The 27,600-nt window shown below is 39.0% G+C and overlaps 1 protein-coding gene across 3 annotated transcripts in view; it reads left to right on the top strand.

Annotated features, from left to right (window-relative positions):
* Positions 1 to 27,600, top strand: part of ADAMTS9 (ADAM metallopeptidase with thrombospondin type 1 motif 9) — a 172,007-nt gene that overhangs the window by 29,964 nt on the left and 114,443 nt on the right. For 2 of the 3 annotated variants that reach the window (XM_063661878.1, XM_054483816.2), the window contains exons 5-16: positions 2,181 to 2,264; positions 2,365 to 2,480; positions 3,444 to 3,484; positions 3,597 to 3,702; positions 6,900 to 7,046; positions 8,308 to 8,449; positions 10,050 to 10,154; positions 16,060 to 16,205; positions 23,903 to 24,084; positions 24,174 to 24,310; positions 25,857 to 25,974; positions 26,232 to 26,327. In XM_063661878.1, the coding sequence (XP_063517948.1) occupies positions 2,181 to 2,264; positions 2,365 to 2,480; positions 3,444 to 3,484; positions 3,597 to 3,702; positions 6,900 to 7,046; positions 8,308 to 8,449; positions 10,050 to 10,154; positions 16,060 to 16,205; positions 23,903 to 24,084; positions 24,174 to 24,310; positions 25,857 to 25,974; positions 26,232 to 26,327 (1,420 nt within the window). The remainder of the gene's footprint in view (positions 1 to 2,180; positions 2,265 to 2,364; positions 2,481 to 3,443; positions 3,485 to 3,596; positions 3,703 to 6,899; positions 7,047 to 8,307; positions 8,450 to 10,049; positions 10,155 to 16,059; positions 16,206 to 23,902; positions 24,085 to 24,173; positions 24,311 to 25,856; positions 25,975 to 26,231; positions 26,328 to 27,600) is intronic. The other variant, XM_054483817.2, reaches the window with a different exon arrangement.

The following is a 27,600-nucleotide window of genomic DNA, read 5'->3' on the forward strand; positions in this document are numbered from 1 at the left end:
GGATATTCAGTAGTATTAGGGAGGCTGGTTGTGAACCATAGTCACCTGTGGAACTTCTAAAAATAGCCTCTTCCCCAGGAGTCTAATGAAGTAGCCTGGGGAGTGAGGCCTAGGAGGCTTTCATTCTATTTTTCTACTCCCATTTTTAATTAAAACTACAGTAAATTTGCATGATTTTTAAAAAATCAGAACCAAAGACTATTGTTAAAAAATGAGTTTCATTCTCTATGCAGACTTCCACGCCCCTTCCCAGAGGCAGCCACTGTTGAAAGTTTTTGTATATGTTTCTAACAAGCACTGCCCAATAGAAATATAATGCAAACCACATATTTAATTTCAAATGTATTTAAGTTTAAAAAAATTTTCTAATTTAAAATTTTCATGTAGCCACATTAAAAGAAAAAGTTTTTAAGAAAATGGCCAGGTGCAGTCACTCATGCCTGTAATCCCAACACTTTAGGAGGCTGAGGTGGGACAATCTCTTGAGGCCCAGAGTTTAAGACCAGCCTGGGCATTATAGCAAGACGTGGTGTCTATTAAAAAAAAAAAAATTAGCCAGGTGTAGTGGCATATACCTATAGTAGGCTCAGGTGCTCGGGAGCTGAGGTGAGAGAATCTTTTGAGCCCAGGAGTTTGAGGCTACAGTGGGCCTGGATTGTGCCACTGCATGTCAGCCTTGGCGACAAAGTGAGACCCTGCCTCAAAAAAAAAAAAGTAAAATATAAACAGGTAAAATTAATTTTAGCAATATGTTTTATATCAAATATTATTTTAAAAATTATTAATGAGATATTTCACTTTTTTTATACTAAGCCTTCAAAATCCAGTGTGTTTTACACTCTCAGCATACCTCAGTTTGAACTAGCCACATACCAGTACTCACTAGCCACATGTGATGAATGGCCACTGTTGGGCAGTGCAACTCTAGGTATTTCTTATGCAAACATGTTTGCATATACAGCTTCTTTTCAAACAGGAGGCATTTTCACGTACTGTATTACACATTGCTATCTTTTTGAACAATTCGAGATGGTTCCAGAAAAGCCCGTATAGACCTCCTCTTTCTCATTTTCAGCCGTAGCATAACTTTTCTTTTAATAGATGAGCCCTAATTTACCTGAACTAAAACTTATTTTTAATAAATCCCCCAGATGAATGTGAAAAGCAATCCTGTTTGGGCATAGCTTTCGGGTTTCTTCTTCCCCCCTTGTGGCCTGTGGTACTCCTTGCCTTTTTGTTCACTGCTGTGACCCATTCCCTTCTGCGCCCCCGAACCCTGCCTGGCCTCCATGCCCCTCTCACCCCCACGTGCTGCTCAGTCCCAGATACTCCAGCCCTCTCATGCCCATGAGGGAAGGGGACATCTAATCAGGGCCTGCACATATGCACAGCCTCATTTTCACCTCTTAATTTCAGATCTCTCATTAGAATTTTGATTATGAACATGGACTTTGGGTCAAACTGCCCTAGGTTGAGAGTTCTGGCTCTGCTACTCACCAGTGTGTAGCCTCAGACAAGTGACTTAATTTCTCTGAGTGACTTAGTTTCCTCATTTGTTGAACAGAAATTTTAATAGTACCTAGCCCAGAGTTTTGCTGTATAGAGACTAAATGCATTTGTGTATGTAGTTTTCAGCCCAGAGTTTTGCTGTATAGAGACTAAATGCATGTGTATGTAGTTTTCAGCCAGTTCACAATAAGCATTTAGTAAATGTTAGCTCTTATAATTAATTATAATACTGCAAAAATAAAAACCCCACCAGGTTAACAAGGTTGTCAAGGACACAATGGGTGGCAAACATTAGAGAACAGCAGTGTTGGCTAACATGCACCCAATGTGAGATTCTATAAGTTGGCAATCTAGGACTTCAGATGAGAGGAAAGACCTTGATGGAAAATTAATATCCAGTGTTCTGGTACAGAGAACTGTTAAGTCACGTGGCAATGCAATTTCAGAGGAATTTAAACTTGTTTGAATTCACTGTTACCTAAAACTGTGATCTATGAATTTTACGAAGAGACTTTACAAAAACGATTGTTGAGTGAATGAAAAATTCACAACCACAAAATGCATATGTTGCAAGAAACGTAAAAAAGAGGTGGAGCCCAGCGTAAGACGTGACTTGCTTATTGCTTACACGGAGTTCACAATTAACTTTGAAAAATTTATCTCGGTTGCAGGTAGCCTCTATCTATAAAGACCCAAGTATTGGAAATTTAATTAATATTGTTATTGTGAACTTAATTGTGATTCATAATGAACAGGTAATAAAGTTTTTTTCTTTTTTCTTCTATCTGTATCCGAAATGGCATATCTAATTGGTATTGGTACAACAGATTAACCATAATTCTTCTCTGTATTTAGGATGGGCCTTCCATATCTTTTAATGCTCAGACAACATTAAAAAACTTTTGCCAGTGGCAGCATTCGAAGAACAGTCCAGGTGGAATCCATCATGATACTGCTGTTCTCTTAACAAGGTATATGGATTTCTTATTCCTCAGATCTTTCAGTCTCAAGTCGAGTTGATGGGATGTGGTCATGCATTCCTAATAGTCACCTGCTAGTGGAGGGTTTCTCAGCTTAGGCACTGTTGACATTTTGGGCTAGATAATTCTTTCTGTGCATTGCAAGATGTTTAGCAGCATCCCTGGCCTCTGCTCACTACGTATTAGTAGTACTCCCTCCCCTCAGTTGTGACAATCAGCAATGTCTCCAGACATTGCCACTGCCCCCCGTGGGGAGGGCAGAATCACCTTGGTTGAGAACCACGAACCTATAGATGCCAAGTGAGGAATAAATGTGTTAGGCAGACCTGAAAATAAATGCCTTATGTAACAGGCAAGGGCAGCTGCTATTCAGATGGACCTGGCGTTGCCATGTAGTATATGAGTTCAGTGTTGCCAGCTTTTGTGATTTTGCAAAAGCCAGAAAAATGAATTTTTTAAAAATGTGAAACCTCCCAATTTTTCTATGGTAGCTACTATCTCAAAATGTTGAAACACTGTAGCAACAAAGAGGCGTGCTGGCTTAATTATGCCTCCTACCTCCTGCCATCTCGATTGTGGTCATGAGCACGTCCTCTTAAATGAAAGTAAAACAAAGGTATCTTGCACCTTCTCAGGAATGTTCTCGAAGAATCTTTACAAAACTAGAATCATTTACCCCAGGGTATTGGGAAAATCCTGGTTGGAGAGATTTCTTTCTGCTCTGTGACCACCCTGATCACAGAAGATAACTTCTTAATATAGTAGTTTATAATTCTTAAATCAACAATTCCAAAAATTTTTTGAGTTTTGAAACTCTGGTCTTATGAATTTGCTTTTTTTAACCCCCGCCCCAAAGTGTGTACTGTTGTGAATGCCTAGACGACCCTACAGTATTTATTTGTATTGACATTTACTCTTTGATGTCATCAAGGCCTAAGTCTGCTTTGCTTTCAGACAGGATATCTGCAGAGCTCACGACAAATGTGATACCTTAGGTGAGTTCTCTGTGCGTATCTTCTATGGCTAAAACAGTTTACTACATGTTTTTATTTCAAGCCACAATTGCTTTTTAGAGTAAATCCTTGTTGGTTTTTTTCCTTCTAATAGGCCTGGCTGAACTGGGAACCATTTGTGATCCCTACAGAAGCTGTTCTATTAGTGAAGATAGTGGATTGAGTACAGCTTTTACGATCGCCCATGAGCTGGGCCACGTGTGAGTTACCTTTCAGTAATTTCATTTAATTTGGAGTGACCTAAACCTTTTATTCCTTCGCATCAGTGAGCATTTACTTGACTTCCGAGTGTGTAAGAGACTTCCCGAGTCATAGTAGAGTTGCAGGGTTGAAGAGCTTTGAACCTAATTGGGTCAAATGACTTTGACTTCCCAAAGTTGAGTAAATGCAGTGCACTCTCTTCAGCCATAGCTTGTGTGTATCTTCAGTTTAACTGCTCAAGTTTAATACATAAGGTCTAATATTCTCCCTTCCTACTGGGAACTGGAGAAATGGGGTCTTTCCATTCCTTCTACTGGAGCAGAGGATATATTAGCCTAGAGAACTTTCCTGATTTAACACCTTTGTCTAGGAGGGTCCCCCGCCATTACTGTGGCCCCCAAGATTTTTACAAATCCAGACCATTCCTGATTCTAGTTATACACAGTTCTAATTCTGACATTTAGCACTGGGAACAGTAGTATCCCTTTTTTCAGGAAAGAGAATGAACAAAGATAGAAAGAAGGAATCATTTCCTAATTGTGGTCACTAAGTGGCCATTATGAAATGGCCTTTCCCTTTTGTTTTTTAGAGATAGAGCACGGTTAGAACATGGGGCAAAACACTGCAAATTTACTAGAAATTATTCTGAGTTTTGATCTGCATTATTTTCTTTCTAGGATGATTAAATTACTTATACTATCTATTTTGAAATAATTTTCTGAAAGGATATTAATAGATCAATTTGTGTGGCAGATGATAACTTTACTTAGAGCTAACATCATTTATTAAACGAGATTTTCATTCATACATTTAAGGTCCCCTATGTGAAGTGTAGTGTATGAGGCACAGAGCAAGATGCATATACACAGGTGTCTCCAATTTAGCTCAATATGTAACAGGTATATTTTTAAACTAGTACCTTTCAAACATATTTTAAGAGCACACCCCTTTTCTTTTCTCCAGAGGAAATACAGTCAAATGCCTCATATTTAGAACTTAAAAGAGGTATGGCTTTCCATTAAGCATTTGTGTCAGGCCCAACCTGCTTAGTCAGCATCCTCTCTATCCTTGTGGTTTCTGAGGCACCTTTGTGAAACTCAAGGAAGCCTTGAAGAGAATTCCCATTCCAGCTTCCCCAGCTTAGTGGCTGTGGGACTTGATCAAGTAATTAAAGCTCTCTATGACTCAGTTTTCTCATCTGCAAAATGCAGATAATAATAGTACAGGTGTAGAATTCCTTATCCAAATGCTTGGGACCAGAAGTGTTTTGGATTTTGGATTGTCTCAGATTTTTGCAATATTTGCATATACATAATAAGATATCTTGGGGATGGGACTCAAGTTTAAGCAAGAAATTTATGTTTCATGTATACCTTATGCACATAGCCTAGAGGTAATTTTATATGATATTTTTAAATAATTTTATGCATGAAACAAAGTTTGTGTTACGCATTTATGTGTGGAATTTTCCACTGGTGTCAGGTTGGCACTCAAAAAGTTTTGGATCTTGGAGGATTTTGGATTTGGGGTTTTGAGATTAGGGATGTTCAACCTATACTATTCAATGGGTAAAATAAGTGATTAAATGAAATAAGGCATCTAAAGCATTTAGCACATTTTCTGGTGCATTGTGAATGCTGAAAAGTCATGGTTATTATTGTTTGTAAGTGTCCAATAAGCATTTATTATTATTTAACTCCTGCAGTGAGCAAATGTGAGTAACATTTGAGGGAAAATAAATTTTCAGCTTATTTACATGATGAAATAAACTTGACTTTATCAAGTAATTGTGGGAGTGGGGAATAAACATCATCCGGGGATGAGAAATAAACACCACCATAAAGAAACCGCTAAGATTTGAATGCCTTGCTTGTTTTAAGTTTGTTGATGCAGGGATTGCATTGATTATGCATCAGGGAACGGAAACCAAGGCATTTATTCTTTTAAGAAAATAGATTCTTAAGCCTAAGAGTCTCACGTTTTAAGAACTATTTCTAAGTTCAACTAAGATCGAGTTTTTCTCTCTCTATTGGCAAGTATTAAGAGGCATAAACTTTAAAGAAAAAGAGATGTGATAAATTAATGGAATAGACTCCATAGGCTTTTATTCCAACTTTTATATGATGCAAGTCTACATGCTTCTGTCTGACTCACTTATTTCTGTAATCAAGATGAACTAGTGAAGGGAATTTCTCCCTCAATGCTAAATTAATTACCTGCATCAATTTTGTGATTGGGGATAGTCATCCAGGGAGAGGGAAGGTGACCCTTCTGAGGTTGTCACCCAGTGGATAATTGCCTGAGCTGAGAATGGCATGTGGGTCACAGAATTGGTGTTTCTGGATTTAGGAAATACTTCCTATTTTTTTTCCACTCCTTCTGGCTAAGCTAAGAATGGCAAGTATGTGTTCATGCTGCTGCATTCCCTTCCAGGCCCATAAGGACGTTGGCAATCCTTCATAGCCTTCTCACAGGCGGAACCTGGATTAATTTAAGAACCCTTTTGTGCCTGGCTTTTCAGGAAGCCAGTACCAATCAATTGGTGTTGGCATGAAGCATGAAACTATTTGCCATCTCTGAGTTACACCAGTAGAATTGGCATGCCTCTGGTTTCCTCGCATACCACTACCTTTCATGGGTTTTATTGTGCACAAACTTTGCATGCCTTTAGAATGATATACCTATGCAGGTATATAATTTGTCACCCTGATCCAAAAAGGGGAAGATGCCAAGACCCATAGTGAGCCTCTTATTAGAAAGCTCTTGGCTTCAGTTTTTGACACTTCCCTGACTCTTTATATTCATGTTATCATAAGCTGCCAAATTCTTGACTCTATAAATTGCCCTTTAACAGCTTATTAGGAATTCCAACTACTGTATTCTAGCACCAACTACAGCATATTCAGAGCCTCTGCAATTCCTAAAAGTACACTTAAACCAAATACATGGGCCAGCCCGCATCTTTTAAAATACATTTTATGCATTTACACTTTGTATTAAGTTGGGTGAGAATTATATTTTAATCTACACTCTATCTCGAATTGTCTTACATTTTGTTCTGCTTACTAGGGTTCAGGTTCTTATCCAAAATGCAGTTAAATTTTTTTCTCTTAGATAGATGCATTCCTGAAGCAATTAGAACAACATGATCCCTTGGTGTTTATTGACATTCTCATCATTGTCTCATTGGCTTTAGGTTTAACATGCCTCATGATGACAACAACAAATGTAAAGAAGAAGGAGTTAAGAGTCCCCAGCATGTCATGGCTCCAACACTGAACTTCTACACCAACCCCTGGATGTGGTCAAAGTGTAGTCGAAAATATATCACTGAGTTTTTAGAGTAAGACTTGAACATTCTTTTAGCACAAACTTCTAGTGCCTGGCCTACACGTAGTGAACTAATTGTGGGAAAGACAATATAAAGTCAAACATTCCTTTTGAGTTATTTTTGTTGACATTCCTTGGACAAGCCAAAAAAAAAAAAAAAAAAAAAGAAAGAAAGAAAGAAAATGCTCTCTGACATCTGTGTAGTTGATATCCTTGACAGAGTTTAGAAGATTACAGACTGAGCTAAAGAAAAGGTTGGAGTCTTAAAGAGGATGTGGAGATGTTGCTTCATTTTGGGTAAAGTTTTGAGATTTGTTCAGACATTGGGAGAAGGACTATGAATGTGATTTCTTAATGAAGGCCACAGGTATTTATGCACTTCTAATTTAGTAATTTTGGCCTGAAAAGGGGTGGGGTAGTGAGGTGATCCCAAAGCAGATTCCGTGGATAAGTGGAAATTGCAGCAGCTCCCACATTGTTGAATTGAGGACATTCTCTCTCTCTGCGTCACTCTTCCTCTCCCCCCTTCCCTCTCCCTTTTCTCTTTTTTCCTATTTCCTTTCTTTTCTTGTTTTGTTTTTTAAGCTTCCTGCTAGGCTGCTCAAAGATCCAATTACATTATACAATGCCCCTGTGTCACAGATTTATTGCTCTTCTCGCTCAGAAGTATGAAAGGTTAAGTGATTGTCCCAGAGTCACTGGGTGTATATTTCTGAAACCACAGGGCAGAGGAGGCTTTATTAATCAGAACTCAACGGGTGTGAATTTTCCGGGAGAGGTGTTTGCTGAAAATGGAAAGAACCAGAGGGTTGCTGTTTTTCTTTTTAACCAGATGGTGTAAGGTGTTTTCTTTCTATGAGTCATTGATTCGCTCACGCATCCCTTCAGCAAACATTTACTAATCACCTGTTGTCATGGACAGGGCCCTGTGCTTCGATGAAAAAGACACTCTCTTTGCCCTTAGAAAGCTTACAGTCTGTTGGGAAAGATAGTCAAACATAAGCAGATAATTGCTGTGACGTGTGATCAACTTTGTAACAGGTGTATATTTCCTACTGGCTATGTTGTATTCATTGCATGTAGTTCTGCAAAGTAAACAGCAAAAATGTAACTTCAGCATCTGGATTTAATCTTGGATGTAAAGAATAAAGCACATGTTAAAAAGTAACTGTCCTCTCTACCATTACAATGGTGGGGTGGCCTTTACTGTTACCTAGGGGAGACCTTGACAGCCACCGTTCTCACCATCTGTGTGTTTCTGTGTGTTTCCGTAGCACTGGTTATGGCGAGTGTTTGCTTAACGAACCTGAATCCAGACCCTACCCTTTGCCTGTCCAACTGCCAGGCATCCTTTACAACGTGAATAAACAATGTGAATTGATTTTTGGACCAGGTTCTCAGGTGTGCCCATATATGGTAAGTGTAGGAGGGCCACTTCTGCCCTCATCTACTGATTCTGCACTTCTTTTTATTCATAGTTTTCCATTGGATTCTAACTCGACTATAAACTACCCAAGGAAAAGCTGAGAGTAAAATTGCATATTAGTGATCATAATAATTATGAGGATGACACAACAGTACTACCGCTCAGTGTTAAATAGTGCTTTACCTGCACTTTCTCATTTCATCCTCGTGACAGTCCAAAAGGGAGATGCCATCATCACTTTCATTTTACAAGTGAAACTGAGGCTCAAAGGCAGCAAGGTTACGGAGTTGGGAATTACAGAGCTCAGCTTTTTTCTCTCCTTGTTGCCTTTAATGCCCTTCGACTTGTCCAGGTGACCTAAATTATAGGGACTCTTCTAGATTCGGAAGAGGTAATTCATGAGACAAACATGTTTCTGTGTTTTAGCTCGTCAAGGTAGCATCCTGTGACCACCTGGGGTGTGAAATCATTTCTGGTGGGGCCTCAGCTGGGGTGGTTGTGTGATAGTTTTGCTGCATGTGTTGTGGATGTTTGGGCCAGTGATATCATCTAGCAGTTATCAGGTTGCAGATGATCAGAACTGTGCTTCTATGGGGTAGCCCATTTTGTCTTTTTGGGGTGACTTGTGTGTGTTTCTTTTGCTGGGAGTGTCTTCAGAGATTGCCTGGTGAATTGAGAAGTACAGTAGTATTCCATGGAAATAATAACAAAATTTTGAGTAAACTTGATTCATGGCAATATTTGTTTTTGTGTTATTCGTGATAGGAAAAATTAGGAGTCATTGAAATGCCAAGCAAAAGAAAGGTTAAACAAATTATAGGGTCTCCCTTTTATAGCAATTGAAAATGATCTACGTCTGGGAACATGCTCCTGATATAATTTTAAGTTAAGATAACAAGATAAACAATTTTATAAAGTATGATCTCAACTCTAAAAGGGGAGAAAAAGCTACAGAAAAGACTGGGTAGTTTGAAACTTTTTCTATTTAAAAACAATAAGCTTTTAATACTTGTGCAACTTTTCTACTATAAGCGTGGTTTATTTTAATAATTAGGAAAGATAAAAAAATCTTTTAAAATTGTGCCCTGAAATAGAGCTAAATATAGCAAATGGAATAAATCTAAAAAACAGCGTTTAGAGGAGGAAGAAAGCAAGTTGTAGGATATGTCAGTATGGCGCAGTTGTAAAGCTTAAATGCTATTACTGGAGATTTATATGCATTTGTAATGAAAGTGTTGGGAATGATGAAGTGATGAACACTACTCAGGACTGTGGTCACTTCTGGTAAGAAAAGGAAGGGAAAGGGACCGAGGATGAGTACATAGGGCCTTCAGCTGTGCCTGTGAAGTTTTCTTTCCTTAGCTTGGTGGTGGGTACATGGGTATCCATTACCAGGGATAGAAATGTGCTTTATGGGCTGCTGTCTATATCTCTTGAAATATTTTAGCATTTATCATACCAAAAAGAGAATTTCCTTCCCCACTTACCCTATATCATTGGCGAAACATTAGTTGAAAGCAAGCTTTGCCTTGTTTGATACTGCCAAATAAATCACTTGTCACTCAATTGCCATTTCATTGAATTGAGCAGATGCAGTGTAGACGGCTCTGGTGCAATAACGTCAACGGAGTACACAAAGGCTGCCGGACTCAGCACACACCCTGGGCCGATGGGACGGAGTGCGAGCCTGGAAAGGCAAGTAATGCCCTGTTCTGTCCTTCTGTCTTAGGACAGAAATGTGCAAGATTTTGGGTGTATGATCAGACACCGATGTTTAGAATATAAGACAATGCAGTCTGTTTTAGCATGCATAATATTTTTTAGAGGACAGATGTTTAGAAGTTAGACAATTAAAAATTGTGAAACTTAGATTATAGCATAATGCTGATACCAGAGAATATACCTATCATTATTGCTTCAATGTTAAGACATTCTCTCAACTTAAGACTTTCTCTCATTTAAACATTTCTAAAATTCCAGTGTGCCTATGGGAACATTTAATGTGAGATTGTGTTTCTTTTTCTTCTCTTTTGGGGATGACACTGGACAGCTATTGGTAAGTTGATGGAACAGTTTAGAATCAAGGAAATATAGAAATATAGTACATCTATTGCAGGTACTACTATGATACCAGGCTTTTGCCAACCGGTGTTATTCCGTTTAAGGAGCTATAATGTCATTCAGGATATATCCAAATCCAAGTTCTCATGAGCTGGTTATAATTGTTCCTACTGATTTGTTAATAGCTAAACAAAATCTGCTACTTTTGTGGCCCAATGGTAACAGTGTCTCATGCATCTAGGAGTATGATTAACTTAACCTTCTGTACCTAGTGTGCATCTAGAAAAAATGGTGGCATGTTAGTGATACCATCATCAGCCCAAAAATTTGGTTACAAAAAGTTTTAGATATAAATCCTGATTAAAAAAAAAAATACATGGAAATTGGCATTCTATCTGTAACTTACCAAGGGTACAATCTCTGAATGATATTTCTGAGTGTTTTGTTATCCTTATATATATTTTTCCCTTTTTTCTCTCCTCTTTCCATTGTCCACTTTACTTACTTTTAATAATTTATTCCCATCTCATTTCCTTTTCCTCCACTTTACCTTATAGAATTGGTAGCACCCAGAATGTTTCTGTGGAAGAGGTCCTAAGAGATGATGAAACTTAATTCCTTGTTCCCTGATCTTATAGGGACAAGTCACAATGAGTGATTTGTCCACAGTCACTCAGATCATTTGGTGCAGCCCCTCCCCACCCTCATTTCCTCTACTGCTTTGTCTGAAGGGGCAGCAGGGCCTACTGGAGTGGCCCTAACTCAAGCTCACTGAGCTCCTCCAGTTTCTGATGGTCAAAGAGGAAGACTAGTGCTTTTTTTCAGTGTTAAAGGATCCCGAGGATATGAAAGTTTAAAAATATAAAGTCCAATGCCAAAATAAAAACTTATAATGAAGATACTTTTGTATTTGACTTAAATTGGCAACAGAGTCAGCTCATGTTCTCATTTCTCTGTGGCTGGGACCTCATCAATTGAGAATACAGCTTTCCTCAATAGCAACCTAACACAAAGTTTATACGGATACAAGCGTAATAGCTTCTAGAGCTTTCATTGGTTTAAAGGCAAATATATCTCTTTGGCCAAAGAGTGAATCTTTGCAAGACATGTTGAATCTTTGCAAGGCATGTAACTTAGTGGACTGGTGGCCACAAAATCATATTTTTGTCTGAGAATGCATGGCAGCCATTAAAAATTGAATATGACACTCATTCTTACAAAATCAAGATGTGGCCTCAGAGTCCTTCTAAACGCAAAGACCCAAAAAACTGCTACCAGTTGGTAGGAGATGACAATAAACATGACACCTATTTGACAACTTGGTTAGTTGGCTTGGGTTAGAACCAGCCCATTATATTACTTAAATTGAATCTGTTTGATCTCAGTGAAATCACTGTTATTTAGCTGTGGTTCTTAACCTGATGGACCCACCCACTGTGTCTATTTCTGACACATGTTATTGCTGCAAAAGAAACACAACAAAGAAAAATTTTCAATCATGTGATGAAATGACTTGCATTTAGTAAAACTGTCATGAACGTGCTGTCAAGCTCCAGATAGCAGTATGGTTACCCAACCAATTCTGGAATGCAGAATAACTTGGAGGATGTCAATTGTGTCTTTTCCCAATCTTCTGTTTTTGCAGAAGAAGAGGGATCGTAGGGTAATCTTCTATCTTCCGAGGGATGGGGAGCTTCAGGAGAGCTTTCAGCAGACCCTGCTCCTGCTAAACACAAGCAAATGGGTGTGCTTGTAGCAAGAGCAGGAGCCTTCAAGGCATTCCCAAGGCAGGCTCAGGATGCTTTTGGAGAAGAACTGTGCAGAGAAAATGATAGGTCCATTTTTAGTTGTTTTAGAAAAGTGGCCATGTCTAGCAGCTTTTATTAAAGATGTGGATATATATAAATATCCTGAAGAGTATTTACACATTCTAGAAATGCCAAAGAAGGTGAATATGTTGGCATAGAAATTCTTTGAGTGTTTTGCTTTGTTTCTTTTTCATAGAGTTGCCAGTATGTGCCTTTTCTCTATATGCTAGCACATTCTGCCTCCCTTGGCTGCTGGGTTAATGTTTTTTCTTTCTTTTTCTTCTTTCTGTTCTGCTCCTGCAGCAGTAATCTGTCTTGGGCTGCTGACACAATGTTATTTTGATGAATGACTCACTAATGTCTCTTTATTTTCTCCACTCTCTTAAGTCCATTAGCATTTTCGTTTTAACCTTATTTGTGAGTCTGAGGTTTGAAACTCTTTTGTTTCAAGTTTCCTTTGGACAAAATCAACCTCCAAGTCCCCACTCCAACCTCTTGAAAAGATACATTTCTATAAAATATTATTTAAATGGTTTTGGACATTTTAAATAAAGGCTGACTTTATTTTGGCTCTTATTTCACCAGCCACTTAGTGTTTTGTTATAATGTAATAGTAATTTTGCTATGTGATTATTATTTGTAGAATTTGCCTGGTAAAATAGATTATCTTGGTGCATGTTTCCCAAACAGCCCCCATTCCCAGCATCTGTCATATCAGACACTCTTCATATTCCTCTGAAGTTCTTCCTCTCTTTTGGACACCTGTCAATGGTCATATCACTAAGAAATATTTAATTTCCATATCAGTTTTGAATTAGAAGTTTTCTTTTAAAAAGCAGCTATGAGGACATTTGAGTGCAGTGCTAGATAGTAGTGCTCTAATAAACCTACCCCCTTATTTTGTTCTGAGGTTTATAGTAACGCTTAATGAGAAGAGTGGTCTTTTGGAATTTGCTCTCGTGTGGAAGTAAAATCTATAGAATAAAGAGATCCAGAAACTGAAGTCTGAAGTGTTAAGAGGGAAAAAATGTATTTCCAGAAAACTCCTTAATTTTGTCCTCAAGGTACAAAATGGCTGTGGTAGCTCTAGCCATGGAGTCTGACTTCCCTGCAAAATGAAGCCAAAGAGTTCAAAGGGCCTCTTCAGGAATCCTACCCAGTGAATTCTGCTAACATCTCTCTGACCACCTCTATCCATAGGGAAACTTTGGAAAATATAGGTTCTATTGCCAAGATAAAGGGGAGGATGGATATTGAGTGAATAATCTGGAGTCTCAGTCTCACCTAGCCATCTCATTAATCTTACTTTTGGTGAAAACTTCAGTCCTTATTTACATGTCAGAAATTGTCCCCTTTGCTCACAGTTAAGAGGCAGCGTGTGTCCCAGTTAAGAGTATGCACTGTTAAGTCTTGTCTATATTTCAGTACCATTCCTGCCTCTTAGTGATGTTTGGCACCCCTCTGTCCCTTCATTTTCTTTTCGTAAAAATTGAAGTAATAATAGTACCTACTTTATAGTGTGTTGCGAGGACTAAATTTGTACATTTAATGCTTAGAACAGTGCCTGACAAATATTAAGTGCAGTATACATGTTTGCCATTATCATTGCCACTGTTATTTAAGTAGGGTCCCCTATGTGCTAAGTTGTATACTAAGTATGTTACATACTTTGTCCCATGTTATATTCCAAATAATTTTGGCCAGTAGGTCCCCATTTTTTGGTGGTGGAAATAGACTTTAAGGACTCATCCAAGGCCACGGAGTTATTTTGTAAAAGAGTTACCAGTCCCAGTGAGACCTGTTATATTTTGTTAAGTTTTGTCTGTCTAGACCTGCTGTGTCCAATATGGTGGCCACCAGCCACGTGTGGCTATGTTAAAATGTTGACATGAACTTAGGTATAAAATACATCCCAGGATTTGAAGACTTAGTATGAAAAAAAAAGCATTAAAAAATCTAATTAGTAGGCCAGGTGTGGTGGCTTATGCCTGTAATTCCAGCACTTTGGGAGGCCAAGGAGGGCAGATTGCTTGAGTCTAGGAGTTTGAGATTAGCCTGGGCAACATACTAAGACCCCCACCCCTAACTGTCTCTATAAAAGATAAAAAAATTTAGCTGAGCATGGTGGCATACGCCTGTGGTCCCAGCTACTTGGGAGGATGAGGTGGGAGGATCACTTGAGCCTAGGAGGTTGAGGCTGCAGTGAGCCATGATTGCACCACTGTACTCCAGCCTGGGTGACAGAGGAAGACTCTGTCTCAAAAAAAAAAAAAAATTCTTGAGTAATATTATGTTGACTACATGTAGAAATAACAATGTTTTAGATGGATTGGGTAAATAAAATATATTAAAATTAATTTAAGTTTTTTATTAGTTTTTTTATATGACTTTAGAAATTCTTAAATTATATATGTGGTTCATGTTTTGTGTCTACTGGACAGAGGTACTCTAGACAAAGCTGTCCATCTGTTCATTTATTTTTATATGTATATTTTCTAAGAAATGTTCACAACCACTGTAAAGACAAATATAAAGTGATTTCCAGAGGGTGACGTAGTCCCCACTGCCTCAGTGCGCATTTCATGGGTCCTGAGTCACCCAGGGTTCAGATGCAGAACATCTTAAGCCTCAGCCAAACAGCCCAGGGAAAGGGACGTGCCCTCAGATACTGTAAGAGGATAATTACGAGGGAGGAGGCCAGGCAGACTGGAGAAAGCTTAATTGCACTGTTTAAATAATTGTTTACCAAGCCTTGTGTGGGGGTGGGGCCTGCTATTCCCACTGAGACCTTCACCTACCTCTTCTTTTTCCACCTTCCCTGCATACTGCCCCACCCCCTGGCCTTCAAACCTCTCTGCCTCTCCCCTCTTGGCGGCTGTGTCCTCCCTGGGGATAAATCACAACAGCCGCCACCAGCTCCTCTTCAGAGATCTGAGCGAGCCGCGGGGCATCACCCTCCTGTGGCCACTGCCGCCACTGTTCCTTTGTCCACTGCTCAGTGACCTCGGCTTTGTGTCAGGGCTTCACACCCCAACAATGGCAGAGGGTTGGAATGGCTTCTCTCCTCCCTTGTCCTGCTGAGGAGTTTTATTTTGTTTTATTATTATTTTTTAAACGTCATGGCCTTCTTCCTGCTCCAGGCTGGAGAATCTGAAACCGTTAGTAACAAACAAGTCATAAAGTTTAGGGCTCTCTGTAGTGTGTCTGTTTTGCTTTCGTCTCATCCTGACGGCTTTCCTGGAGTGTGTTTATAGGAATCATGTAACTCACTTTTTTCCCCCCCTCTCCAATATAATTAAAATTGGGAGCAATAAAACATTATAGTTTACCAGACTTGTAACTTCTCTAGGCCTTGTTGATGGAAATTCACTATGCAAATCTTATAACTCATTTTGGCCCTGTCTATAACCACCCTTCCCATTTCCACTCCTGGTTTTTCCAAGTAAACTAATTGAGCAGTTTGAAGCTTGCCATTGGAGTTACCCTGTCAGCCTGGAGCCAGTCACTGGCCAGTTTTATTCAAGTAAGCTGTAAAGGAAGACCCAGCCTAAAATCACGAAGTGTGAGATTAAAATCCCTATAGTTTCCATTATTCATATAGATGATGAACCTGCAAAATTTCAAACCCTCACATGGAAAAGAATTACAGTATGGTGTGTTTAAAAGGACAGCCAGTCCTCTAACAACTCACAGCGCCAAGTCTCCCTCACTATTCCCCTTATTAAATACAGCACTGCAAGTATGGATTTTGTGTTCCCAAAGAAATGGATGTCCCTGTGACAGATGGATCCTGGGGAAGTTGGAGTCCCTTTGGAACCTGCTCCAGAACATGTGGAGGAGGCATCAAAACAGCCATTCGAGAGTGCAACAGACCAGAGTAAGTCCTAGAATGTATAACCGTTATTACTGCCATGGCAGGAACATGAAATTCCTAAAGGGAATAATTTTGGTGGATGAAGAGCACGTTCCAAGTTAGAGAGCTAGAAAGAACGTAAACTTCAAGGGCTGCTTAGACCCACGGTACCCAAAGTCTATTCCCAGGCACTTCCCCCTGTATTACTGTTTTCTCTCAAGATCCTTTATTATTCAAAGTTTTATCTACCAAACAGATGATGGTTTTGTGGTCGGTCTGTTTCCCAGTGTTGACAATCAGGCAGGTCTCACTCTCCCCGCTACACTCAGAGCTTAAGATAGCACACTAATGGAGTGACTAGATAGATTTTCACATGGAAGCAAAAAAATTGGACATTTTCATACAGTTTATAGACTAATATATTCCTTCTGGTTAGACCTCAAAGGACCTGAGACCCCAAATCAAGAATTACTTTTTATTTTTTTATTTTTTTCCCACCAATAATGTGTTCTGTGATGAGGAATTACTTTTTTAATCAATCTAGTTGTATTACAGGTGAGACAGCTGAGGTCCCCATCCCACAACCTGACATTTTACAGATTGGGAGTCTCTTGCCTTTCAGAATAATTCTCATTGTGTGACCATGGCAACCTCTACCAGCCTAACCTTGTTAGGACTGACATGTTTAAATAAAGTCTGTGGACTTTTTTTCCCAGCATTTGTCATAGCAGACATGGGTGGGGTGGAGGGTGGGGGAAGGCTGTTTATAGATAATAAATTGCTATCTTCATTATGAAAAATGACATCCAATTTTACATAGATCTAAGATATACATAGTTGAAAAGGAATAGAAAATAATAGGTAAGTAAAAGTAAGTAATAGTTTGTATGGCACTTTCTCAGACTTGCCATGGAACCTATTTAGGCTGGGAACCAAGAAATCTGTAGGAATAGTTTTTTGATGTAAAAACCAGCAACCACTTTTAAGACCCTAGCTGCTTTGGGATTTTGTAAAATGATTTCCCCTAGCAGTCTCATTTATTTTTAATAGCTTAGATCACGGATAGCAAACTCTATGGTACTGAGAAGCAAACAGGTGAACTAAAGGAACTAAGTAGGCTCGGGTAATACAATAGTTGTATTGTAGAGACCAAGTGCAGGGCACTACTCAGGTCTGGCTGATTGTTCGGAGGTAAGAAAAGAGTCTAATATTGGCAAAGCTTCCAAATCTTTTCTATGAAAAATCTGAATTGTGTGAATCAAAAAGAATCTAGCTGTAGGCAACTGGTTTGCAAGCCCTGATCTCAACACTCTGTACTACAAATCACAGGTGATGATTAATTTACTTTAACTTATTTTTGTTCATAACTCAACCTTATTTCATGTCCATGTAGTGGTCAATAAGGAAGATAACTAAAGGGCTATGAGCTATAGACTCTGTTCCATAAAACTAACACTGTAGCTGTGGCTAAAAATGAATAAGCCTTGGATTTTCTATATAGCCTATATTTTGAATTAGTTTTTTAAATATTAGTATAAATGTAGATCATGCTTAAAAAAATTCAGACACAAACATATAGAATATTTTAGAAGTTGTCACACTATTCCTACTTCCTGCCTACTCCCCATGAGAAATAATCACTGAAAAATAATTCGGTGTGTGTCATTTCAGACTTTTCAGATTGTGGGTATAAATACATATTATATGAAATAAGTACCATATAATATAAAATAAGTATCATATAATATAAAAGAAGGCTCATACTGCTTTTTAAACTCAGCTATACATCCTTGTTGCTTGTATTGTTGAAGCTTTAAAAGAAAACCTTGTATCGTAACAACTAATATGATGAATTTTTGCACATTAAAAACTATTTGGTGGCTACATTGAGCAAAGTTATTAGTTTATAGTAAATGCTATCATGAGGGTATGGATATTGCAAACAGTGACCACTTTATAAGCACTTTAAACATTTTTGACTCAAGAATACTCCATTCAAGAGAAGTGTTTGGCCTTTTTTAAAAATAATACTTTTTTAAGTCTTGAGCAATTCTAGAAGTAATGTGAAAAGTGGAGAGAGATAAATCACTCCATAATTGGAATGGGCTAGACAAAGAAAATCACCCAGTGTAAAGATCTCAGCAGAAAAGGATCTTGAGCTTCAAAGTGCAACAAAGATCCTCACATTCAGAAGTTAAGAACCAATCATTAAAGATCTCAATTAGAGGTCCTTGTCCCTGCTGTTTGCTATAGGAGTTTTTTGTTTTTTGTTTTGTTTTTTTTTTTAAAAAAAAAAAAAAAAAACAATCCACCTAGTTGAGTGTCAGCACTGACATCATTTCATTAAAACTCCTCCAAGTTATTTGCACTTTAGGATGTCCCTGTTAATTGAGGAAGGAGACTGCCTCTGAATACGGAGGTTACAATGGCTCTGGGGGAGTCAATTTGAAAAGAGAAAGGAACATAGAAAAGGGAAAATCAGATCCAAATCTCAGTTTAAAAGCTTGTTCAGAGAAATTCACAGAGCAGATGGTTCATTATGTAGAACGTAGAAGTGGTTGCTGTCAGGCTTCTCAAGGAGTTTGAGGGGAACAGCTGCCCCCCTCACTGGGAATATGCCTTTTGTCAGTTCGACGAGCCCTTACAATATAATGGAGAGCTCTGTTTTTAGAATCCAAGGTACAAGGTATGTCTCTATTAAGGACACTGGATTGTTTTTTTTCTTTTTTCACAATATTTATCTGATTCAAGAGTGTATTTATTTAGCATCCAGAGACTTTATAGTATATTCTTAGGAGTTTTTTCCCCCCTGAAAGCATAAAAGCCAAAAAAGAGAAGTAGCCTTGCCACGTACATGAGATTATGCTCTACTCCACGAACAAGCTGTAGAGACCATATGCTTTCTAATTTTGGTCACAAGATATTTTGGTCTCAACTGGTATATATGTTGTTACAGGTGGGGCCCTCATATTTTGTCTTTAAGTGCTTTATTTTTTTAATCTCAATTTTGATCCATGCTCTACAGATAAGATGATCATAGTTCTGGTTTGCAAGGATGGTCCCTCGTTCTATCTCTTCCCCTGAAGGAGTTATTAATAGCTCCCATTTTCACTCTCAGAATGTTCTTGATTGGGCAATTAATTATATGGTCACCCAGCCTATAAGACATGTGTAATAGAGTAAAATTTAAAATCAGAACCACCAAAACATAACAGTACCAAAACCAGACTGATCTTTGGAACTAGAAGATGTATTTTCAGGCTGTTGGGCCCTATACTTGTTTTGTGCTCAAAATTTGGCTCAGAGCTTCCTTGTGGCTGAAACAAAATGGTACGTAGAATTGTTACAGTCCATCAAAAACAAAAATCATATCAGTTCCTCAGAAAAGGCACAGCATTTTCTTTTTCCGGTGCTTCTATTTTACTTTTACATTAGGAGATAGGTTAAAATTTAAAAATAATAAACTCATAGATTTGAGGAAAAAAAGATTGTGAACTAGATATTTCCCCCTTAGGCTCTCTCCACAGCAACTGCTTATGAAATCTTACTTTAAAAACATATTCAAGACATATGTCTATTTCATCCAAAAAAATGAATTTCTCATTTGGCTGTAAGGAATTACAGCAAGGCTTTTTTTGAGGCACTCAGTTTGGATGAACTTGTTTCGAAATGTTGAGAATTGGTTACTGCAGAAGAGCCATTAACTAATGAATAAGTAAAAGAATCCAGTTTCATAGACTGCCCCATTTGGAAAGATCATTAAAGATGGGCTGGTACAGCTCCCACCCCATCCCATCTAATCTTTGAATAGCCTTTCAGCATTCTTCATAATTGGCCATCAGGCCCCTTCTTAAAAACCTCCAGGCACAGGAATCACACTGCCTTCTGGGGCTGCCTGTTATATCTTTAGAAATGTCTTGTGCCAACCCTAAATCTGACTACCCTAATTCATTGTACATAAACGTAGAAGGTGATTTCTGTTCAAACCCTTTTGCAGACCAAAGTTTAGCTTTCCTTGAGGATAGACTGTACCTGTGATGACCTCTGCAAAAATTTCTTTATAGCTTTGGTCATGCATCATCTTGAATTTCCTTTCTATGTATTAACAGGCATGGCTGTGTAATATGTACTTGAAAGAAAGATCCAATTTGGCTGTACAGAATAGTAATTACTCTAGCAATTTCCTTAAACCCTTCGTATCCCTATTTGACATGCAATATTTTAAAAGGATCTTAATAGTTGGGAAATGTGGTTACTATTTTTTAAAGCTATGTTTCCTATTATTTTCAATATTTGCCTACCTAGAAAAAATACTCCTATTCAGCTAAATAATTAAATTATAAAATGATTTTTTTCCATGCTGAAAGATGAGTTTGGTTGGCTAAAGCTTTCTCTATTACATAGTCCATGTAAATCAGGCAGCAATCATATTGTCTAGGAGAGAGGCAACATATATAGTTCAGAAGGCCAATTTATATTTGTTAAAGTCATGTCAATAATTAAGGAAGAAATTGTAACCTGCCTTTACATAAAAGCAAATCAACTTGCAGACCAAGTTTTGATATGGAAAGAGGCCTGTCTCAAGGGAGACAGCCTGGAAGAGAGGCCAAGTCTTGAGCTTCTGGTCAGGGAGAGTTGGGTTGGGCTCCCCTCTCAGCAAAGTCAGTGACAGAATTTGGAACGTAGCACAGTGACACAAGAATAGTCCAGGGATCAGGAAACCTTTTCCATCAGGGCCAAATAGTAAATATTTTAGGCTTTGAGGTTTATTTAGTCTCCATCACAATTACTCAACCTTGCTGATACACGGAGAAACAAACATAGACAATGTGGGTGTGGCTATGTTCCAATAAAACTTTATTTATGGACACTGAAATTTGAATTTCCCATAGTTCACATATGTCCCAAAATCTTCTTCTTTGTAAAAATTTTTTTCAATTACTTTAAATGTAAAACTTATTCTTAGCTCACAAACCGTGCAAAAATCAGTGGCAGGCTGGATTTGGCCCACAGGATGGTAGTTTGCCAAATCTTGTAATAGCTAAACTTTTATTAATCACTTACTGTGAGCCACACTTTGTGCAAGTGCTTTGAATGTATTAATCTAGTTAACCCTCACTACAGCTTTATGAAGTAGATATTAGTATCATCTCCCTTTTACAGATAAGCAAACAGAGGCTTGGTGAGATTAAGCAACTCGCCTAAGATTGCATCGTTATTAAGAGGCATGGCTGGGATTCAAACCCTCTGTTTCCAGAGTCCGTGTTTGTAACCATCAGGAGTATTGCCTCTCAGATATAGTATTTTTTGTGTGTTTATAAAAAATGTTTTTTATAAAAATAAATCCCAAAATACTACTTGCCATGTTATAGTGGTCAAAGCAAGCAAAGGTGGAAACTGTTACCATCTGAAGGGAAGCCACCTATAAGTAATAACTATTTGCAGTCCGAAGAACTACTGCATTTGATAAATTTCAAGAATCAGCTAAGACTTGTTATGTAAGAGAACAAAAAAAATCAATTTAAAAAACTTTATGTTCAAAGGGAAAGAAGTATGAGTTACTTTCAGGCAGTAAATAAGTGATTGATCCACCATAGTCAGCTGGGACATCTAAAAAGATTCCATAAAGATAATTTCAACTGGAGGAAAAATTGAAGGGGGTCTTCCTTGTAGCACATTTAAAACAAGTTTCACCTGAGCAGGTATACAGTCCTGATCTGTTATTCATGGGTAATCTGTGATATTTTATGCATGAGACTGGAGTGCCTTGGTACTGAGAAAAGGGCTTGGATCTAGGAAACCCATTCTGCATCTCTAAATGGCACCAAAAACGAAAAGAAAAAAAAGACTCTGAACCACAGCATGTGGGTAATGTAGCAAATGTGCACAGAGAAGAGTCTGGGAGACTTGGATTCCAGTCCTGACTCTCCTCCTTTGTTAGCTGTGTGACCTTTGGGCAAAGTACTTCTCTAAACGTCCTGTCACTTGGTATAAAAGCACCTCCTCTTCCCTAGCCTTGGATAAGATATGAAGGAGATTTCCCAGGTTGAATGAATAGTGCAGATATACAGCATATGGGCTTAATTGTGCTTAATGCAGAAACAGACAGACGTAGACATGACTGTGGTATGTGCCATTTTGCGTCCCTAAATGCAGTCTTCCTTACGATAAATAATGGTGAATGTTGATCAGACTTCTTGCTAAGTTCCTCAGAGTCACAACAAGCCTTTTAGGTACACAGCATCATCTCTGTTTTACATGTGAAGATAGAGGCCAGGGAGGTGAGACAGCTTACACAAAGTCACCCTCCCCAGCTTGTAACTGCAAAGCTGGTGCTCTTACTTTATGTTGCAAATCTTTGATCGAACAAGTACGTTTATAACAGTATCAGGACAAGCTTCTCTAGGAGGGCCTTTGTGGGACCTGGGCACACTGCAGGAGCACTGAGTCCTGCCTCGGTGCTCAGAGTGGGTGCTCAAGCCAACTGCAGAATTGGATCAGATTAGATTGGGCAGTGTTGACGTGTAGTATCATAGTAGCTAACATTTTATGGTATCTACTATGTGCACTTATTGTAAAGAAGGGGAAAAATTGAAGCTCAGGAAGACTGAGAACTTAGTCTAGGGCCACACAGTGAGGACAGGGCCAGATTGGAACCAAGATCCAACTCTAGAGCTCTTTCTCCCTCTCATTCTATATTTCATGAGCAGGGATATATTTCTCATTCCCCAAAACTCCTGTTTGAAACAAACCAGCCAAAAACCCATTTTTTATAGTCCGGATTACTCTGAAAGATTCATTCTAAAGGAAAAAAGGTGAAAAATGTCCTTTCAGTTGCAGGGGTGTCCTAGGGCAGTTGTGAAACCTGAGCTGTTTCAGCCCTGGGTGAGTGAGCCCCAACGTCCTACGAGTCTGTGATCTTCCTGTTTCCATGATGAATTTGGCATGCTGCTGACTGCTGGTAGATGTGTTGTATAATTTACTCTCTGGATCACATCTGGAATATACATGCACAGGGTTGCGTGCCGAGATTAAATTTGCACTGTGATGCTTTGCAAGGCGTATGCCGTACACTCGTCACACAAAAGCTAATGAAACCAGTATGCTCTTTCCTGCTTCTCCTCTTAAGTTAGTCAAAATATGAACACATTCCCATTATTCCATTTTATTTGTGAAACAAAACAAGCAAAAACAATGGATGTCTGGAGAGAGGGTGTAGAGGGACAGAATGAATGGAGGTGTGAGGGAACAAGTTTATGATGGTCTCCTGTGAATATGTCAAGGTACAAAAGGAAGATAGGGAGTATTCCAAGCTACTCTTGGGTACCTTTCACCTTCTACATTTTTAACATTGAAGTACCATGAATGTTGGGAAGAAAAGGAACAAAAAGTGGCCTAATAGATTCAGATTCAGGCTTTGTGTCTCACACTTTAAGCTATGTATTCTAACATTTATTCTCACAACAGCCTGCAAGATAGCTACATCCCATTTTGCAAATATAAGGGAAGCTTGCGGAGGTCAGGTGACTTACCCAAAGTTATACACATCATGGTATTGAAGACAGGATGCAAAACCAGGATTCAGAGCTCTTGCCCATTCCTCTGTCATTTGCCACCCTAGATTTACTTCTTTAGAAGACAGGAAGTCATGAATGAGGGAGTGATGTTCAGAGGAATACATGATAATACAGTGTGTGTGCTCTTCACATTTTTTTTTTCAGACCAAAAAATGGTGGAAAATACTGTGTAGGACGTAGAATGAAATTTAAGTCCTGCAACACGGAGCCATGTCTCAAGCAGAAGCGAGACTTCCGAGATGAACAGTGTGCTCACTTTGACGGGAAGCATTTTAACATCAATGGTCTGCTTCCCAATGTGCGCTGGGTCCCTAAATACAGTGGAAGTAAGTGTGTCTGGTCTATCTGTCCACCATTGGCCGGCCGGCACCGAGGCCAGGCACAAAAGTCAAGTTGTATTGTTTCTCCTCTCTAGTTCTGATGAAGGACCGGTGCAAGTTGTTCTGCAGAGTGGCAGGGAACACAGCCTACTATCAGCTTCGAGACAGAGTGATAGATGGAACTCCTTGTGGCCAGGACACAAATGATATCTGTGTCCAGGGCCTTTGCCGGGTAAGTCCCAGATGGTGTTTTCTTCACTGTGTTTTCCTGCTGCCAACCTGTGGTTTGTGGCTTCCTAGATAGAATAGCAACTGCTAGTATCTGTACACTATTGCCAGGGCAGTGGTTCTCAAAGTGTGGCCCCAGGATCAGCAACAGCATCAATATCACTTTTTTCTGATGCATGTAGTGCCAGCGTTTGGGAACCATTGCCCTGGATTTTTCTTGACATTTTCAGTCTCTGTGGGGGTCTTGCACAAAACGTCTCCTTAAAAATTTATTATAACAATTTACACACACACTCCTTTGCTATAACCTCAATGCTTAAGCAAATACTTCCCAAATGCTTTCTGACAGCAAATTTTTTAGATTGAGTAGCTGAGGTCGAGAAATATGTCAGGAAGAAGAGCTGGCCTCACTCAAGTTTCTCTTTGCATTTTTAACCACGATCATTTCTACCTGAGACATTCCTGTTAATTAATTATTCTTGAAAGGGAAATTGAGAAACTTCTGGGAAACAGCAAAGCATCAGAGCAGTGATTTCTCAGGGGCTAGATACCATTTCACCGTTCTTGTTAGTCAAAAATTATTCCTAACCCGGTTGGGCTCTGAGATGATGCCTCTGGTTGTTTTTGTTTGTTTTTTTTCTTTTTTTGCCCGTGGTCCAAAGGCACATTGGAGTTCCTGGTTGGAAGGATTTGATTGAAAGAGCCCCTAAGGGCATCACCCACTGACTAATAGCTTATACTACAGATTTCCTTGTCTGTCCATTTCAAAGCAACACATTGAGTTTTTCCTCAAAGATTAGTTCACACAAATGAAGAAAATGGAAAAGAATGTGGACTCTGTTCTTCTGGTCTTCTGGTCATTGTCAGTGTATGTTTCAGAGTTCAGTGTACATGGCTGCATTGTGTTAATATGGGGAGAAATTCAGGAGGCCACTTGATGGAGCTTCAGGCCTCAAACTGGAGGCCCATGGTCGTACTTTGGCTGGCATTCATAGCCAATATTTAAACGTATGGGATTTTACATAAAATCAATTTTTCCAGCTTCTTTGGAAAATTGGGAAAAAATGTCAACACAGGGCTCCCATTCCCTCATGGCAGCAATAGTCTGGAGTGGACAGCAGCTACTCCCTTGAGATGGGGCATGAGCTCTTTAATTAGATACAGTTCTCACCTGTTCCCTTTTTTTTTCGTTCCTAAGCAATTTTTTAAAAAATTACTGTGCTTACTTACAGACTGGTGCTTTTCAAACTTTTATCTGTAGATGAAGCACCTGAGGAATCCTATTAAAATGCCAACTCTGATCCAGTAGATCTGGGTGGGTCCTGAAATTCTGCATTCCTGACCACATCAAAGGTGCCCATGGCTGCTTGTCCAAGGACTACATTTTAAATAGCAAGGCAGTATATAATTTCACTTTTCAACCTTTGCAAGTTTTAAGGGACTTGACTTTCTTGTCATTTTTAGTGCACACGATTAAAAGAAACACATTATTTGCCATTTTATAATCTCTATAATACTTACATTTATTTCAAATCTTTTCTTTTTAAAAGCAAGCTGGATGCGATCATGTTTTAAACTCAAAAGCCCGGAGAGATAAATGTGGGGTTTGTGGTGGCGATAATTCTTCATGCAAAACAGTGGCAGGAACATTTAATACAGTACATTATGGTAAGAATCTGCTCCTAAGAACCACGAGAAGGAATATGGTCAAAGTTTGAAAATTGGTAACCACGTGTAATATGCAAAAATATTAATGTCGAGCATAAAAATCAGTCTTGTTATGGTGGATTATCCATCGACGAGAAGGCACCTAATAGAATTATATGAGAATTATATTCTATTCCTTTGTTGTCCACTTTTTATTCCATACTTAGAGAAAGTGAACCATTCTGTGGAGTACTGAATTTCTGCTAAATTCTTTTCAGGTTACAATACTGTGGTCCGAATTCCAGCTGGTGCTACCAATATTGATGTGCGGCAGCACAGTTTCTCAGGGGAAACAGATGATGACAACTACTTAGGTGAGATGGGATGCCTCGCTACTCGCGAGTTCTGGTTCTATGGAGCAGTGGCCAGATACTACTTCCTTCCTTCTCTGGCATGCAGAGGGAGAGCTTTCAGATGTCATGGATTTTCATAAAATAAGTGGCTCTCAAAATTCACCATTGTATTTCTCCCTCATACATACGCCCTCAGAGTATTGATTGAAAAGTTGTGTAGCTGCACTATTTGATATCAAGAGATTTACTCTGGATCTTAAAAAATACAAAGGCCCCAAGTCAAATTTTGAAAGTACTTATCCTCTAAGTTCAGCATAAAATCCTTGCTCTCATTGAGTCTTTTCAAAAAGCTGTCCTGTGGGGAACTGACTTGCAAATGTTTTATTAGAAGCATTACTTGACTTAATTTTTATGTTATCAGCTCTAACCAGTAGCAGACCACTGGTAGACTTATTCAGTATTTCATTATGCCTGTTCATTGCAAAAGGTTCTATGGCGACCCGTATTTTTCTCAAGTCATTACTAGAATAGCAATACTACACAGATTTTTTATCCTTTTCTCACTGAACCTAGGTGCATGATAAATTCATATCTATTCCTTATATTTAAACCACAACATACTGATGACCCTGTGTTGATTTTCAACAGTTTGCTCAGCCCAGCCCCATCTTATTTTATTATTTATTTATTTCTTAATTTAAAGTTCTGGGGTACATGTGCAAGATGTGCGGGTTTGTTACATAGGTAAACAAACATGTGCCATGGTGATTTGCTGTACCTGTCAACCCATCACCTAGGTATTAAGCCCAGCATGTATTAGCTATTTTTCCTGATGCTCTCCCTTGCCCACACATCCTGCATCCCACAAGCCCCATTGTGTGTTCCCTTCCCTGTATTTTTGGGACAGGGTCTCACTCTGTCACCGAGGCTGGAGTGCAGTGGTGTGATCACAGCTCACTGCAGCTTCAACCTCCCAGGCTCAAGTGATCCTCCCACCTCAGCCTGAGTAGCTGGGACTATAGGCACTCACCACTATGCACAGCTAGTTGCTTTTTATTTATTTTTATTTCTTATTTATAGAGATGATGTCTCACTCTGTTGCCCAGGCTGGGCTTGAACTCCTGGCGTCAAGCAATCTTCCTGCCTTGGCCTCCCAAAGTGCTGAGATTCCAGGCATGAGCCACCATGCCCAGCCCAGTCTCACTTTATTTTTCTGTAAATTGCTGTAAGTGATTGTGAAATTTGCCTAACTGCCATTTAAAAGAAAGACGACATGGAGAGTAGAGTCATGACT

Source organism: Pongo pygmaeus, chromosome 2 (assembly GCF_028885625.2).
Source record: "Pongo pygmaeus isolate AG05252 chromosome 2, NHGRI_mPonPyg2-v2.0_pri, whole genome shotgun sequence".
Taxonomy (NCBI): domain Eukaryota; kingdom Metazoa; phylum Chordata; class Mammalia; order Primates; family Hominidae; genus Pongo; species Pongo pygmaeus.